This window comes from Cyrtonyx montezumae, unplaced genomic scaffold (assembly GCF_038088225.1).
Source record: "Cyrtonyx montezumae isolate F1298 unplaced genomic scaffold, pur_monq_1.0 scaffold_3, whole genome shotgun sequence".
Lineage (NCBI taxonomy): Eukaryota > Metazoa > Chordata > Aves > Galliformes > Odontophoridae > Cyrtonyx > Cyrtonyx montezumae.
Window position 1 is genome coordinate 117,493,382 of NW_027072034.1, and position 17,820 is coordinate 117,511,201.

The window sequence follows — 17,820 nt, forward strand, 5'->3', positions numbered from 1 at the left end:
TAGCCAGCAAATGCTGCCCTTTCTTGGTCATTTCCCAGGGAGGAGAGGAACCACAACCTTTGTTTACAGATGGCCACACTCACTGTGTAGCTCAAACAACTGTGCCAAGTTCACAGCAACTCCATGGCAAAGCCAGGAACAGAGCACTGAGCCTGTCCAGGATAGGGCTGCACATCAATCCCTCTGCTTTTAACACCTGCAGCATCTTTACAAGCAAGGACAACTTTATTAAATCATTTCGGTAGGAAAGTCTGGCCACAGCCGTTTGACAAGCAGCTGGCAGAGCCCACTTGCCTGTGGCTGAGCCATTTCCATCCAGAGGTGAGGACAGTGGTCACGAGGAGTCACCCTTGGTCCTTAGGGAACACATACTGAGCAATTAAAAAAGCCTGAGAGGGCTTTGAAAGACTGTTCATCTGAAATACCACGCTTGCACCACACACACGCACCCATCACTGAGAGGAGCTGGGCGGCCTGGTGGGAGGGTGCTGGGCTGTTTGGGAGGGCAGGGAGGGGGACAGGCCCCCGCAAGCAGCCTGGTTAGCTCACAGGAGGGGAGGTGGGACGTGGCAGGGGCGGGAGAAAAGAGCCGTGCTCTGGAGCTATAAAAGTGACTTCCAACCAGCGCTGGGGAACACAGGCAGCCTCAACTTCAGCTCCTGTTCCCAAGCCTCACCAAGCAGAGCATTCCTGAGCCAAGCCAGGTCCTGAGGATGGAAGTCTGGGTGCTGACAGCCACTTCCCTACTGCTGGCACAGCTCTCTCTGGCCCCAGCACACATAGAGGCACTGGGGGACTGGGTAGCGCTCCCAGCAGGACAGCTCAGAGCTGGGGGCCCCACAGACAACCCTCGGCCAGCTGGAGATGGCGGGGACAACCAGGCAGATGGCAGTCATCCTCAGGCTGCAGGGTGGCAGGCTCTGGCAGAGCACTGCCCTGGCTCTGGGGTTCCCTGCAAGGCCACGGGCAGTGGTGTGCAGGACCCCCCCAGCAGGCCCTGCAGGAGCCCATCGCAGCCCTTCCGCAGCAGGAGCCTGGGGCTGAGCCATCACCTGAAAGGCTACGGGAAGTTCAACACCGACACAGTAAGTACGGGGCCTGCCCAGGCCACAGGTAAGCCCTGCAGAACCCCTGCAACAGAGTGGGATGTCACCAGGGCCCTGCCTTGGGTTGTAAGGGCACGCTGCTGGGTGCTGCTCTCCTTTAAACTGGAAAAGTGATGGGAAACCTGCACTGGGGGATGAGCTGCCCCCCAGGCTGTTGGCATTAGGGTGAGCTCGCTGCCTCTCCTGCAGCACTTCTGCCGCGGCATCCAGAGCCGGCCCTGCCAGAAACCCTCGGACTGTGGTGGCTGCCTGGGGCTCTACACCTGCAGGCCAGCCGGCACCTGTGGCCTGAAGGCCGTGTCCCGGCACAGAGGTGAGCAGTGCCTGTGGCACAGTGTGTGCTCGGAGCAGCCTCAAGGCCTCAGCCAGCACTGCTGCTCTCTGGGCTTTGTCTTCGCAGGGGGGTTCCTGCAGAGCATCCAGGGGAGTGCCGTCCTGGAGAGACGCAGCTCAGCGTGAAGCTGGAGGGGCTGTCCTGCTGCTGAGACCAACATCTCCTGCTTGAGTTCTGTGTTCAGTCCATAATTAAACAGCTGTAAAAGGTTCTCTCTTTGTGTTCTTCATGCTGTTTAATGCTCCCAGATACTTTATGCTAGGTTTGAGCCCCACGTTCCTTACTGCTGCCTTACTCACTCCTCCACCACCCTGCCTACCTGCCCATTCCTGCCACCACCACATTCATCCACTCCCTCCGTCCTTAAACCCAGCAAAGAAATGGGTTGCTGCTGTAGGAAACTTAGCCTTCTGAAGGCTTCTGAGGCAGCAGTGACAGGACCTGCAGACCACCTTCACTCCGTAACGAGTAGAAGCAGGCTCTGCTGACCCCATAATTGGTCACCATAGCCCGCAAATGCAGGGGATTGGTGCTTCCAAACCCTCCAGCAGCCCCACATGGCACAGTACAGGACAGAGCTGCCTGCAGTGAGGCGTGGCAGCATGCAGCCCACCCTGACACCCTTGAAGCAGAGATCTCCATTCAGCCCTACAGCGAGGACCACTGAGGGGTTTCTTTCCTTTCAGCTTCAGCCAGCCCCAGGCCTGCAAAGAGCCGCAGTGAAGGTGGGTGAGCAGCAGCAGCTGGCTCCCTAGAGGAGCTGACGTCCTCATTTGGTCTCAGCAGCTTACTCAGTGTTAGAATGCTTTCTAATGCTGCTGAGATGTCACCAGAGGAGAACCTGCCCGGCCTCACAGGGGTCTCCACAGCCAGACCCCGCAGCTGAGCTCATCCTCAGGCTCCCTCTGTATGCAACCTGGGTGAGAGAACAAAGTTGTTGGGCTCCAGGGCATGAAGACACAGCCAGGCCAAGGGCTCAGCCACTAGATGTCTCCTCCAGCTCATGCAGGAGGGTGGCACACGCCACAAACACACCCCAGGGGCTGCACGCCTTTTACACCACTCACTTTTAATTATGCTGCATAAGGAAAAGCCTTTCTTTGTGCCAGGACCCAGTGCAGCCAGCCCAGCAGCTGGCAGGCTGATCACGTCCTCAGTAGGTTTAGTGGTTCCCCCTCACCCTCGCCTCTTGCTCAGAAGCTCCTCCTCATCAGTACACATCATCCCTGCAGGTCTCAGCATCCTTGCTTTGAAGAGACATGTCCACAAAACTGTGCTCCTCCCATCCTCGGTGCTCGAGCTCTGCCAGCTCAGTCCCGTGGCAGTCCCACTGCCCTCCTGCAGCACCAGGCAGAGAGGAGGCAGGGCGAGAGGCATCGGTTAATATCTGTTCTAACCCCGATATAAATAGAAAAATACAGCAAAACAAAGAACTGACTAGCTAAGGGATCCGGCTGGGCTGTCTGCAACATGCTAGTGCAGAGAGTTGAGAGTGCTTGGTCCAGTGCATAGTACTGTCGATATCCAGAGACCTGTCCCAGCAGCCCTGCTGCTGTCACATTGTCCTGTGGCACTGCACCTCTGCGTGAGCGTGTCCTGGCCGTGGTCAGCTTGCCCCTGAGGCTGAGGGTCCCTGGGAGCAGGTCACGTGGGAATGGTGGATATGTCTGACTTGTTGATGTTAAATGGTAAAGCCATTCTCTTCTGTGGAATGAGGATGTGCTTCGTTCTTTACTTTTTGTGGAGGAATTTCATTTTGCTGCCTGAAGAGACAGAGAAAGGAAAATGAGTTTCCCACAGTGACAGGCAAAATAAGTGTCACTCTCCACTACTATTGTCCCAGCAAATCTATACAGAGAAGCACCTCTGCTGCCAGCCCTGGGTCCTTACTTACAGCCCCTCACTCTGCAAAGCTGGAGGCAGGTGCCTGCAGTGCAGGGCACAGCTCTGCCCACAGTATGGCAGCAGCACTGCAGTCCAGGGCCCTGCAGACCTCCAAGCATACAATCCAGATCCCATTTGTCCAGCAGACCTGGAAGGTGAAGATACTACTGAGCTCACTTGGCTCAAGTACATGCTAAGGCCACCAGATTCACAGACAACACTTCTCTTTAAATGGTCAAGAAGTACTCAAGGCCTGGGGATCACCTCTCTTAGCCATGGTGTTCAACCAAAAACTTCAAACCTTGTTCTGGAGCTCTCCTCGTTAAGAGCTCCTCTACAATGCAAAATGGATTCAAGCAAGAAGAAAATGCACAAGCAGTGGAAACAGAGACAGATACTGCGGGAAGAGTATAAGGAAGCTGCTAGGCTGTGTAAGGATCGGGTCAGGAAAGCCGAGACCTGCCAAGAACAACAAGAAAGGTTTCTACAGGTACCTCAACCAGAAACGGGAGTCCAGGAGGGCGTACCCCTCCCAGTGAGCAACACAGGCAGGCTGGTAGCAACAGGCAAGGAAAGGGTTGAGGCACTTGACAACTGTTTTTTGCCTCGATCTTCTCTGATAACTGCTCATCACACAGTCCTCAAATGTTTGGTTTGGTAGGAGAGGACTGAGGAAGCAATGTCCTTCCCACTGTAATTGAAGATCAGGTTCATGGCCGCCTGAGGAACATGAACATCCCCAAGTCTGTGGGTCACAATGAGAGGTGTCCCACAGCCCTGAGGGAACTGGCTGATGTAGTTGCCAAGCCACTCTCAATGGTATTTGAAAAGTCATGGCAATTGGGTGAAGTCCCTGGTGACTGGAAAAAGGCAACACTGCATCCATTTTTAAGACAGCTTAAAAAGATGACCCTATCAGTCTCATCTCTGTGCTGGGAAAGATTCTCCTGGAAGCTATGCTAAGGCACATGGAAGGCAGGGAGCTGATACGGGAGAACCAGCATGGCTTCACCAAGGGCAAATCCTGCTTGACCAACTTAGTGGCCTTCTGTGATGGTGTCACTGCATCAGTGGACAAGTGAAGAGACACTGATGTCAACTATCTTCAGTAAGGCCTTTGACACAGTACCTCACAACATCCTTCTCTTCAAATTGGAAAGACTGATGGGTGCACTGCTCAATGGATGAAGAACTGGCTGCAGGACTGAGTCCAGAGAGCGGTGGTCAATGGCTCAGTGTCTGAATGGAGATCAGTGATGAGTGGTGCCCCCCACGGGCCAGTTCTGGGATCGATACTCTTTTAATATCTTCATCAAAGACATCAACAGTGGGGTCAAGTGCACACTCGGCATGTCTGCTGATGACATCAAGCTGTGGCGTGCAGTTGACACACCAGAGGGACGGGATACCATCAGAGGGACCTAGGCAGGCTTGAGCAGTGGGCTCAGGTGAACCTCATGGGGTTCAACAAATCCAAGTGCAAAGTCTTGCACCCGGGTTGAGGCAATATCCAGTACCTGGATAAAAGCTGGGGGATCAAAGGATTGAGCACAGCCCTGCCAAAAAGAACCTGGGAGTACTGGCAGATGGCAAGCTGGGCATGAGCTAGTAGTGTGCCCTCACAGCCCAGAAAGCTAATCATATCCTGAGCTGCATCAAAGAAGTGTAGCCAGCATGGCGAGGAAGGTGATCCTGCCCCTCTGCTCTGCACTGGTGGGGTGTCATCTGGAGTCCCTTACCGAGTCCTTTCAGGAACCGATTGACTCCACTCTGCTCCCCACTGGGAAGTGTTTCCAGGTACTCCTGAGCCCGTACCTCAAACAGACCTGCAGAAAGAAGGAAGTCAACAACTTCTACTTTGCTACCCTATAAATAAAAGAAAGTACACCTGAAAACATACTGTCCCAGCTTACCAATACACTTGTACATGGGAACAATTCACTCAGCTTCCCCAACTTGCTGAGTGCACATGTAGGACAGGAGCTCTGGTCTATGTCTGTAGGTGCAGGGCTCCCAGCACATAAGCCCCGCTACCACCTCCTCCCCACCACTGTGAGGCTGACTGATTTTTTTATCTTACAAAGGGAGAAACAAAACCTCTGTTCACTCTGCTACAAACACAGCTTGCACCAATGCTTGTAGAATCATGGAATCACAGAATGGTTTGGATTGGAAGGGACCTTTAAGATCATCTAGTTCCAACCCCCTGCGACAGGCAGGGATACCTCCCTCTAGACCAGGTTGCTCAAAGCCCCATCCAGCCTGGTCTTGAATGCCTCCAGGAAGGTGGCATTCATAACTTCACTGGGCAACCTGTTCCAGTGTTTTACCACCTTCACAGTAAATAATTTCTTTCTGATACCTAGTCTAAATCTGCACTCTCTCAATTTACAGCCATTTCCCCATCCTGTTGCTATAAGCCCTTATAAGAAGTCCTTCCCCAGCTTTCCTGTAGGCCCCTTCAGGTACTGGAAGTCTGCTATAGGATACCCCAGGAGCCTTCTCCTCTCCAGGTTGAAAAGCCCCAGCTCTCTCAGCCTGTCCTCATAGGGGAAGTCCTCCAGCCCTCTAATCAGCTTCCTGGCCCTCCTCTGGACCTACTCCAGCACGTCAGTGGACCCACTCCAATAGCTTCCCCACCACCCAATCTGGCACTGGCCCTGCACAAGCACCACAGCTTCAGCCCATGTTGTTGGAGCTGGTGGCATCTCCTGGCTCACTTGCGAGTGACAGCAGAGGTTCCAGGAATGCAGAGCCCTGGCAGAGCCCCTCACCTCTGACCCCCTGCTTCCGCAGCTCCCGCTCCTGGATGAAGCCCCCGAACATCTGTGTCTCCATAAAGACTTCCAGGAAGCGCCGGAGGCTCTTGGAAGAGACGGACTTGCGGAAAGCTTCGCGCTGCAGGGTCCGCTCCTCTCGCTCGTTGGGGGTCAGGAAGAGGGAGTAGTGGCCCACGATCTCCACAAAGAAACGGACAAAGGCCTCAGATACCACCTCGTTCAAAGGGCTGGTCTCTGAGGAGAGGAGCAAGAGGCAGCAGTGAGGACAACACCATAAGGTTGTACTAGGAAAGTATGTGTTCTTGACTCATCTGTATACACAGGGTAATACCAGTCTCGGATACAAATGGACACAAGACTGGGCTGCTATTATTCTGGAAGTCGCTCAGCTTTGTCCTGTCAACCAGGATACGCCCCCACTGACCTGCAAAGAGCTGCCTCAGCCCTGTGCTGTGTGTGCAGACCGTTCACAGCACCCTTCATGTGGTCAGTGGCAGAGAGCCTGCAGAATCCCCACCAGAAAGGATGGGTGATGCTCCCTGGAGCCACACAAAAAGGAAGGACAAAGCCAGGAAGGGGATCGGCACTGTTTCTTTTTGCACAATGAGAGATGTTTTTGGTGAGATGGAACATTTAATAAAACTTCAAGAAACATCCTGACCTACTTCTGATTTCTGATCTGATAAACTCAGTACGAACCTGGCTCTCCTCTAAGAAGTTACAGGAGTGAACAAGAAGGGCAGAGAGATAAGTGGTTTGAGCCTTACCCTGCTTGCCATTCATGCAGCCCTCCTCTTTGTCGCTTGCCAGCTCATTCCTCTGCTCTAAGATGTGCTCCAAGGCAGCCTGCAGCTTCCGGGGCAGGATGGAGTCCTCATCTTCCATCTGCGAAACAGAGACAGCCACCTCCTGAGGGCCTGGAGCCAGGACACGGCCGCTCCTGGCTCACGTCCTATCCAGTCCCTGACACGGCAGGGGGAATACTAAATGCAAACGGTGCGGAGAAGGAGAGGGAGAACTCATGATACACTTGGCACTTTCCCAGCATCTTCCAATCATTACTGTGAAGAAGCATAACAGGAAAGAGAAAAGGGAGTCTTTTTGCCCAAATACTGCCCTAGCCTGGGAGAACTGCAGGCGTCTGACCCCAGAGGCTACCTGGCAGGGCTCACCTCTGAGCCCTCATCTGCCTGCGAACACCCCGAGCACCAAGAAAAAGGGTGAGCTGAACAATGCTGGCGTGCAGCCAGGCAGGCGCAGCCGCTTGCCTGGCTGTGCTCAGACATCGATCACATTACGGAGGCTCAACAATTCCCAACCAAGGCCAGGAACCGCCTGTGTGTGTGTGAGCTCTCACCAGCCCCAGTTGACACGCTGTGACTCAGCTTATGCCTCTGGAGGAGAGATGCTGGAGGACAGGTGTGAGGTGGAACTTTTCGACTCCATGTCTGCTGCCAGCTGAAAGGATGCAAATCCAATCCCTGCAGCTCAGGGAGATGATGAGCCAATGCTGCACTGAAGGAGTGGTCTTTGCCCACACCCTGTTCCCAGCAGCAGGAGGTGCTCTCCTCTCATTTCACCGAGGCACGGGACAGACCTTCACAGCCAGTGCTTCTCTGCCATCTGAGGAAGAGCTCTAGGCCAAAGCTAGCTCGTAATAACAGGAGCATGTTCTACTGTCTGTCCTTTCCTCTTATATATCCATCTCCACTCCATGACAATGGGAAGCAAATACCAGCAGGCAATTTTGCCCACGCAGCTAGATGCCTATTTACCGGCTTTTGACTTGTGACTCACGCAATACAAGGACTGGAGAGAGAAATCACAAACTCCTGGAGCGGGGATGATGCAAAGACATAATCAGGAGATGATTTCATGTCCCTGCTCAGACAGGGTCTGTGAGACACAGACTAGGAGAGCCACAGCCCTCTGGGACCCGCACCTACTGATCTGAGGCTTTTCAGCTCTGCCCTCAGCCTTATAGGATGCCAGAGAAGGACCTGCAGTGCTCAAGTGCTATCTTTCCCTCTTCAAAAAATGAGAGAGAGAATGCACAGTGATTCAGTGATTCATCTGTGGTTTGGGACTGTGATACTACCTAAGGACACAGCAATCACTGTAACACTTCTAACCACAAAATCCCACCCCACTTTGCGTGGGAAGTAAGCAATGCAGCCAGCTAGGCAGGTCAGCAAATCCAATCAAGGTAAGGTGTGACACAGGAATGAAAGAGAAGATGCAGGATGTGAAAGAGTTTCACTCACCTGTCTCAGAAACCGATTATTCACGAGGTCAACAACAAGGACCTAAGAACAAGAGAGAAATAATGAAAGTGGTATATCATTGTTTCCGTCATCAGAATTTATCTTGATCCACAGCTGATGTAGAGGAAACACTTGAGCCTTGGCACTGCATCTCCTAACCACTGCAGCAGCTGGAAGCAGCACCCAGGGTGAGCCAAGAGAAGCCCTTGTTGTGGCTTTCTAGTGGCTTCACCACAAACCACAGAGCAGCCTGGACAAGGAAAGCCTGCCATCCCAGCCCTATCCAGCACTCCTTGCTGCCTCGGCTCTGCCACTTCAACAACATTCATACATGCTCAGCAGACTTTCTGGGCCACAAGATAGCCGAACCTGCTGAAGAAATGCTATTGAGCACGGCTCACCTCCTCCACAGGGAGCTCCTTCAGGCGGGGCAGGGAGCTGGAGAGCAGGCCAATGAGGAACGGGGTGGGCGAGCACACGATGTCGATCATGGAAGGTGGAAGCACGGGGATGTAGGTGTGCTGCCAGGTGAAGGGGTACAGGAGGGCCACTGTAGCATGGCAGCATTTGGAGAGGGTGCTGAAAGACAAAGCACAACCCAGAACAACAGCGTGTCACTCAGGAGGTGAAGGGCACGCACTGGCAATGAGGGCTCTTTCAGTCATCCCCTGAGTGAGCTCCATAATTACCAGGAACATTCCCAGACTTTGATTCCCATTTTTTCAACTTCAGATGCAATAACCTGCAACAGGAGCCCAGGCTAGGAAGGACAATTGTGCCCCATGCACAAGTAACAAGAGACACATCCCACTGAACCCAGCACCTGCTTCTCTAGAGACTCAATGGGAAATACCCCACAGATGTGGGGTCTTCTGTGTCACTGCCCTTCATCTGAAAAATGAGTTAATTCTCCCACAGCGTGTTTCTGCAACTGTTCCCATAGAAAAGCCACAGGTTTGAAAGCACAGGGGCTACACCGTCCAGAACAGGATGCTCTAGCCCTGCCCCTTGGCTTGCACAGCTTTGCCTTTGGGCAACCCTCCACATGCAGATGGCATGTTTTCCTACAGGTCCTAGGCATACTGACAGTTCTCAGTGCCAAGCTGGAGTGCAAGAGGAAGGAGGACACAGAGGTTTGCAGCCAGTGGAGCCTGCCAAGATTGCTCAGAATCACAGCAAACAGGAAAGTGAAACCCAAGGCCCTAGGGGAGTGCACAGCTAGGCTCCATGTGGTGCTGCCTGCAGCTCACAGGACTGTAACCTACCTTCTTCCTCCTTCAAACCCTCTCAGCAGCTCTGCTCTAAATGCTTCTGTGGTCAACTCATAGAAGGGCTTGGCCAGAAGCCCTAGTGACTCCCCAGCAGCTGACCACAGGGGGACACAGAGCTGGCTGCAGGGCACCAGTGACCTATCCGCCCTGGGTCTGGGAGCACTTGCATGCGCTGAGAGAGAAGGGAGGCTCACCACTATAAACCGTTAACTAACACTGTCTTGTTTAACTAGCATCCAGGCCCTGAAGGCTGAAGGAGGGGAGAAGGCTGGCGTGGCCTGGAGGAACCATGCAGCTGGGAAGTGCCAGCAGATGGTTTGCATTAAACTCCACAGGGGAACTCACATCGAGCAACCCGGATCTGGCAGTTTATTGCTGACTTGAAATGAGAGGGAAGGGGGGAGATGGGTGTGGGCTTGCGCTCAATCTCCCTCCTCTTGCTCCATGAAGCCTGGTGACTGCGAATCCCTGCCCAGCAATGCTAGCACAAGCTGAGCACTGTGCCGTGGCTGCAGCTTGCTGGCTTTCAGCAGATATATTCAGTTCAGCAGAACATGATTATGATTGCTGGGACTGTATGCAGAAAGCAGGCAGTAAACATCATTAACCACATGACTCTTTTCAGAGATAAGTAGATCCTGGACAAGGGGCTAGAATGTGCTTCATGTGGGAACTGTACTAAGACTGCAGCAGGTAGGGAGCAGGTGCCTGGGAGGGACCCCTGGGATGTGCAATTTGAGGACATCTCTTTGCAAGATAGATACCATTTTCTCTCTGCTCACAGAGTTTTGTCTTTCTTAAGGGGTACTCCATAAAAACAGAGGAAAACCATTCAACAGTGGTGTCATAGAGCCTGCAGAGAGGAAAATCAAAGCCAGTTCCCCATCCTTGCTCAGGAAGCTGTCAGAGTAGCCTTCCCTCTTCCCAGTGTTTGCTCATGCCACCTGCCCTGCTGCTACTGCTCGCAGGCTGCATGAGCCCATGCCTGCCACACATGCTGAACACTGACCAGAACACTGACATGCCCCACACATGTAAGTTGGATGATTAATCAGAGAGAAACAAAATAAAACACAGAGCTAGTAATAAACATTAATGTTTACAAAAAAAGAAAAAAGAAAAAAACCACAACCAAAGCCAACCCCAAACCAACACCCACAGAAAAAATGCGTGACCGATATCAGAGCAGATTGCTTTTCTTGTAGCTTTCATGCAGGTTAAATCTGAAAGGAATGGCAATAAAAGTAGATGTTCCATTGTAGGAGTGCAACCAAGGTTAATAACATTTTTTAAAGACTGTCTCCTTCAAGGTGGTGCTACCTGTACACCCAAGTGGACACGCTACAAGTTTCACCTTGTCACAAACCCTTGATCTTGATGGCACATGAAAAACAACGGGAGAGCCTCTGTGGTTCCAGACAGCTCTGTGGAAGCACAGTGTGCAGCTGAAGAACGTGGTTATTGATGGCATAGTGAGATACTATGGCACGCTGTCTCCCAGTGTATTTATGGTGGCTTGCTCTTCCCCCAGCCCTGCTCTCAAGTTCCAGATTACACATGGTACGTGAGAGCTTAAGTGGGAGGAAAGATGGCTGAGGTCCAGTTAGAGAAAGTCACAGAGCTGTGTAAGTCTGAGGTTGTATGCGCCGTGCTGTGGGAAGCCAAACAGATCGCTTCCCCTTCCAACTTTCCATCTGTGGTTGTCTCCTCACCTCAGGATAAATCCTACTGCTCTCTGCTCTGAAACTCTTCTCACCATGGAAGGAATTGCCAGGGCACAGAATTGTTGGGGTTGAGGTCTGTGAGCCTCCCTTGAAGGCAGAGCAGTTCAGATGTGGGCACAGAGAGGTACCACCGAAGCATTTCTTCTGCATATGATTCTGTCAGATATGCCCTGCAAGAAGTCTCAGGGAGCTGCAGTTTGCCAGGAGCCCAGCACCCGCTCAGATCTTCGGAATGACTCAAATCTAAGCACCTTCCTTCTTCTACACGTGACAGTTGAAAAAGCACTAAATGATTGTCAATTCATGCCAAGGTTGCTGAGCCATGCAAGAGAATTCAGTCTGATAAATTCCTTTCAGGCCAGCTGTGCGAATGTGTGTTCTTCAGCCATCAGCAATAGTTAAGACACTCACAACATGGCACATAGCTGTCTGTGTAGAAAGTGAATAAGGCCACTGAAGTTCTGGGCACTGTTCAGCAGGCTGGATGCCTCTTTCTGTGAGATGTCCTTATCTCTCAACATAACTGGGACAGTACAACACACTCTCAAGACACTATTTAAGTCAGTGTCCATCAGCCCTCCCAGGGCTCTTACACCAAAGGGGCAGGCAATACCTTTGGGTAGCTACAGTGCCTCTCCTGAAACCCCTGGTGAAAATCCTGAAATCCCAGCACATGCATCATAGCCATCACAAGGGCTGCTGCCATTCAGGTAGTACTGACCCAGGGTGATGTGTTGGGCTTGGAGTGCTGCGGGTGCCACCAGAAGTAAAAAAAAAAAAGTCTATCAGTGTAATGGAAGGGTGGTCTGGGGGATATCATGCACTAATATGAGGCCACAGAAGTTCACCAAGAGTCGTCCAAAATATGGAACAGATTCTGTTTTCAAGGCCCTTGGTTTCAAAAGCAAATCCTTAAAATACAGTCAGACTCTAAAGCACACTGTCAAGACCCTTCACGAGTTCATTCAGATCATGGCTGAGCTGTACTTCTGCTGCCCTGTGCACAGGAGCTTGCAGGAGACAATGACTAGCTATCGCTAGTACAGTGGATAAAAAGTACCAAAAAACACAAGTATACAAAGAACCATGTCATATTCTCTCCCTATAGGGCTGATTTGGATATTGACTGACATCCAGATCTCTCTGGCTGAGCACTCCCTTGATCAGACCAAAGACACCAGAGCAACCTGTTTGCTTAGACAACAGGCCCTTCCACCACACAGCATCCTACGCAGAAGTGCACTTGAAAAGCAAACACAGCTGCTGCTTCTCAGCAGCCACCTTGTATGGAGGTGGTCAGTACGGAATCTGAACAAAACAGCTGCAACCATGCAGAAATTCTTCTTCCTCTCCTGGGGAAACTTGCTCCAAGACTAGGTTGACTTGCTCTGAAAAGACACTGGCAATGTGAAACAGCTTCTGAGAATGTTGGTTGCTCAGTCTGATAGAATGATAGAACATCCCAAGCTGGAAGGGACCCATAAGGAACATTGAGTCCAACTCCTGCCTCCACATAGCAACACCCAAAAAGTTCTGATTCTGTACTGCACATGGCAGCAAATCATTTGGTTACTTTATTCCCAAATTTCAGACTGAATACAGGTTTTCCAGCTTCGAAAGCAAGCACGTCTGCTAAAAAGTGCAGCTAGCTGATCTTTTCTCGGGTTTGGCATACTTAAAAGATTTCTGAAAAGTCCTATTGAATCAATCAGCCTTTTGGAGCTTAATGCCAGTAAGCCCCTTGGTCCCTGCACCAACCAAACTCTGGGAAACAGGCTGGCATTTGGCAATTTAACACGGCTTGATTACCTTATTTTTCCTTCTTGATAAGCTCTGCTACAGTAGGATTTACTTTACAAACACCTTTGGATTTCTGACGCTGCATAACATCTGGATTTACTTATGTCAGATCACAGAACTGGTTTATGATGTTTAAGAGGTGCAGGAGCTTCCAAACCTTGCACCGTGACTTGGCAAACCCACCAGGGCGATGCTGGGTCCCAATACACGTGGGGACAGCCACCATCTCCCAGACATTAATTGATAAGAGGGATTAATGCATGTGAAGAAGAAAGCAGAAAGGGTCTCTGAAGAGAGCGCTACTACCTGACATGGAAACATCCTCCTTGGGCTTCTGCTTCTCCCCAACCACAACACAAAACCAAGATCCAGGAGGCTGAGCTGACAGGCCCAGATCAGACCGCTTTTGTAGCCCACAGAAAGGGCTGCTTTCAATCCTTTCCTGGGATGACCACATTTAAAGTATCTACCCTACTTCAAATCTGCCTTTGATAACAATGGCCACTTTGTATTGTTGACACAGCTGTGGTTTCTGGCAGGGGCGGATGCAATTGCTCGAGTTGCTCAGATCCACAACAGGCTTTTGAGGAGATCTGGGAAAAGGATGCCTTGATTTGAAGCCTGTGTAAATTTTCCAATTTACAAAGCCCTCCGAATCTAACATATCTCCCTTGGGGCACCGAAGGCTGTCCAGCTCCATGCACCTCGGATCACTGGCCTACTTTTGTTAGGAAGAAGCCCTTCTAGATGCTGCCCTTTGATGCCTCAAGTGCAAATGAAGGCAGGGAGGGCTACAGAGACGAACACAATTTTAACAAAGCCATTTTCCTGGGTTGTAAGGGAATGTATACTCCAGTCTCCATAGCAACACAGAGAAAAAAAAAAAAACAACTAATATACCAAATTCTTTCCTTTTCCGCTGCCAAGCACTGGATGGACAGGTCTTTAAAAAACACTCTAAAGTTCATTCTAAAGATGGAAAAGACTAAGTATTTCACTTGCTGTACACTTGTTAGATGCATTTTTTGGCTCAGTTTGAAATCATTTCACAGCTCACACAGTATTTGGCAAAAGACCTTTCAGCTTTCTTTCCCAGAGACTGATTTGACAGCAATTAAGAGACGTAACGACACCGCACACGTTATTTGCCCCATCGCTCACACCCATCAGTACTTTATAGACATATACAGATAGTTACTGATAGTGCCTACATGAAGAACTGCAAATTACATTTATCACACATCTTTCACCATGTCACCTGCACTCTCCTCGCTAATCCATCTCAGCTGGATTATTTCTAGCATTCCAAACCTCTGAGCAGTTTAGAGCAGCTGCTTTTATCGTTTTTTTTTCCTTCCCTTAAGCTATTGCAAAAAAAATGTTTCTTTTCTTTCCCCTGAAATTGGCATTTTCACACTTAAAGTAAATACAATTTAGTACTCATTGAGTTCAGTGTGTTCCTGTCCCAGGAAAAGCACCATTTGGAGAGAAGACCTTGTATCTACAGAACTACTAACATTCAGCACATGGAATTTCCACCAACAAATACAACTTCAGTTGAACAACAAATACAAGATTGTTGACCTCTCAGTTATGAAACTCTCCCTTCCAGCACACTCAAGCCATTGGCTGGATTAAAAACACAACAGCTTACTTCATTTTCAGGGTTACTTCCTTTGTTTTCTGTTTTTCAAGCCTTTGCAGTCCTTTGGGGTCATTTTCAAGGTTTTCTTCACAACAAGAGTCAAAGCAAATTCTTATTTTTGTAAAAGGAAAATAAAAATTACGATCCTCCCAAAACTGCTTGATGCTAGGAGCAAGGTCTTCTCAGACACATCACATACTAAAAGCCTTGCAGAGAGCAATCGATATTTGAGTCCTGTGGCCTAACATACCCCAGATCTTAATATGACTTTTTTTTTCCCCACAGAAGAATGTAGTTTGTGTTATATTTGGAAACTAATATAAAGTATGATCCTAATGCTCTCTCCTGTTCTTTTTTATGGTCCGGGGAAGCTTGATTCATTACTGAAGATCCTGTATATATTGACAGAAGATAGAGGAAAAAAAAAAACCAAGCCCTTAGAAGTGCTGTGAATTAAGATACCCTGTAGCACAGATTGCCCAGAATACCATGTGCTGTCAGAAAAAGATTCAATATGATTTGGTGAGTGAAAATTCATTTTAAAGTGATGACTTAAAATGCAAAACAACACCAAAACATCCAACTCTGAGCACCCTACCGTACATTCTTAGCACAAGTCCCACACAGAGATTATCTGTGTCCTTAACAGATTTCTCAGAATGTATAATTTTTTCTATAGTGGAGGAGAAAAATCTTAGAAAATAAAGCCTGTTGTCATAAATTATAACATAAATCATATACATTCTGTAGAAATATACAGTGGATGATTCTCTGTTTCAAACACAAGCCTGAATGCTCTGATATCTTATGCAGCTTAAATAGCCAGAACACTAAACATCTACACATATAATAAATCAGTGATTATAAAGAAGTAAATTTTCCCCTCCCCAGCCCAAGGCAGCTGCCAAAAAATTACAAACAGCCTGTGCTGCCTTGATGCTCCAGCTCCCCTCTCTGCAGCCTTCCTGCCTGAGCTCTGCCCTCAGGAGCCCTGAAGCCCTGCAGGATGATTTTTTCCTTAGCTTTCCTGCAGAAGGGGCCTCCCCATCTTTTGTCCTGGCACTCAGTCCCATGGCTGCAGCCTGCTAGCTGGAAGTTGTGAAAAGAGACAGCTTAGGGGCACTGTACGGTTCTGAAACTCGAGCTTGCTCCTAAGCGTCATTATTCATCCAAGCAGCTTTTCCTTCCCCAGCCCTGGTGTACTCTCCTGCCTAAATCCTCAAGTGCTTCGAGGGCTGGAGAGCTGCCAGCCGCCAGCTGCACAAGATCTTAAAGAAACCTGGACTGATTTTTCTAAATTAAGAGAGTACATTAAAAAAAAAAAAAAGCATTTTGAGCAGCAGACTTAAATATAGAAGGGGGAAGTCCTCCGAGTCCTCTGTCTCATTCCCCCTTGCTTCATCTTTTACTTTCATTCCCCACAAGAAAAAAGTCTTAAGGGAAAAACCAACATTAAAATTCAAGCTGAAGTTTTAAAGATTTCAGAAACAAATCTTGTGATATCAGGGACCAGTGTAGAAGGAATAGCTATCTCTGCCTGAAGCATTCTCACTGGAACTCCAGCACAACTCAGTGGGGAATGCTGTAGAACTGTGGAGGAAGAGGGTTTTTGCTCCCTTGGCACCAGTGCTCCACTCTGAAACCAGGCGGAGAACAGGGAATTTGGTTCTCCATGTAGATGAGAAGCAGCTCACTTCTTGCAAGCTGTGAAGTGAAATTACAGTGAGTTCCCCACTCTGGGAATTACAGCCCTACTTACATCAGATACAAGCTGGAAAAGAGTGGAGAAGGAAAAAGAACAGGACAAAGAGATTAGTCCCTGCAGCCTTCTCAGCCTTCCTTCCTTAACAGCGATTTGTTGAAACTAATGCAAGAGAGTACCTGAGCTTGTCTGCAATGAAGATCACTCTTCTCTCCAGGAGCAGGGAGGCAAAGATCCTGCTCAGGTGCCGCACGCTGAGGGATGCAAACAAGGACTCAAAATCAACGTGCTCAAGCCTGGAGTCAAGAGGCCGCCGCAGCTCAATGACCTTTTGGAGAGAGAAAGAGCACAGGTCAGTCAGTCAGCTCTCACCATCCAATGATGCTGTGGCAGCAGGGACCTGACAGGTATTTTAGCAGCTAACAAGCATTACCAACTGCGCTGGCAAACACCACTTGGTGTTCAGCCCTCAAACACAAACTTTCCAAAGACCTCCCACAAATTATTCTTTCAGATGACGCTGAGAACCATCCGGAGTCCACTTCAATGTGCACAGCATGGGACCAACCACAAGTATGCCCTACTGGGCTGAGGACAGGGAGCTTTTCATAATGAGGAAAACCAGTTTGTGTCCAGCTAGGAATGGTTTCCAGGTTTTCTGGCACCCAGGCAGCAGAGTGGCACAGAGCCTTTATCATTTTCACTCTTATTTTTTACAGACACTATTTACTTCTGGATGTCTAACTTACTGACCACACTTATACTATTACAAAGAGTAACCTGTGATCATTTTCATTTGTTCACATCTACTTTAGTAATTCCCAAAACATCACCTTGGCCCTTCATACTCCTTATCTTAGACAGATCTTCCTAATTTGTTCTTGACAACCCTCTAAGCCAGGTATCTTACAAACCCCACAATAAAATCTCCTCTAGTTCCGAACTACCCTGACCAACATTAAGCCTACTGCCAATTTATCTCAGTGGCAAACCACACCAGCTGCTTGTTGTCTCACCCTCTGTATGCACACAGAACAATGGGTCACGTTCCACTCTGTAGGAGACTTCTTGGATATTGTTTATTAACACCTGCCCCCCTATGTTCTTTGTTTTCCATATTGAGAAAACCATTCACTGAAGCTCTGTATTTTCTAAACCACTCAGCAATTGGAACTACATCTCTAGAGCTTTCTTCTAGTGTTTACATTTGTTTTGACAGCAGTACTCCACTGATGCTGGAAACTAGGATAATTGCTCTCCTTCATTAATCATCCTTTCACTTTCTTTTACAGTGCAGGAGTTGGTCTTGA

The 17,820-nt window shown here is 49.4% G+C and overlaps 1 protein-coding gene across 3 annotated transcripts in view; it reads right to left on the reverse strand.

Moving 5' to 3' along the window:
- Positions 1-2,375: 2,375 nt before the first annotated feature.
- The window catches only part of DENND2A (DENN domain containing 2A), a 55,988-nt gene continuing 40,543 nt past the window's right edge, over positions 2,376-17,820 (reverse strand). For 2 of the 3 annotated variants that reach the window (XM_065743173.1, XM_065743174.1), the window contains 7 exons: positions 16,690-16,838; positions 8,770-8,947; positions 8,369-8,410; positions 6,872-6,989; positions 6,099-6,338; positions 5,064-5,150; positions 2,377-3,203 (listed from right to left, as the gene is read on the reverse strand). In XM_065743173.1, the coding sequence (XP_065599245.1) occupies positions 3,172-3,203; positions 5,064-5,150; positions 6,099-6,338; positions 6,872-6,989; positions 8,369-8,410; positions 8,770-8,947; positions 16,690-16,838 (846 nt within the window). In that variant the 3' untranslated portion in view covers positions 2,377-3,171. Of the gene's footprint in view, positions 3,204-5,063; positions 5,151-6,098; positions 6,339-6,871; positions 6,990-8,368; positions 8,411-8,769; positions 8,948-16,689; positions 16,839-17,820 lie in introns of all 3 variants that reach the window. The other variant, XM_065743172.1, reaches the window with a different exon arrangement.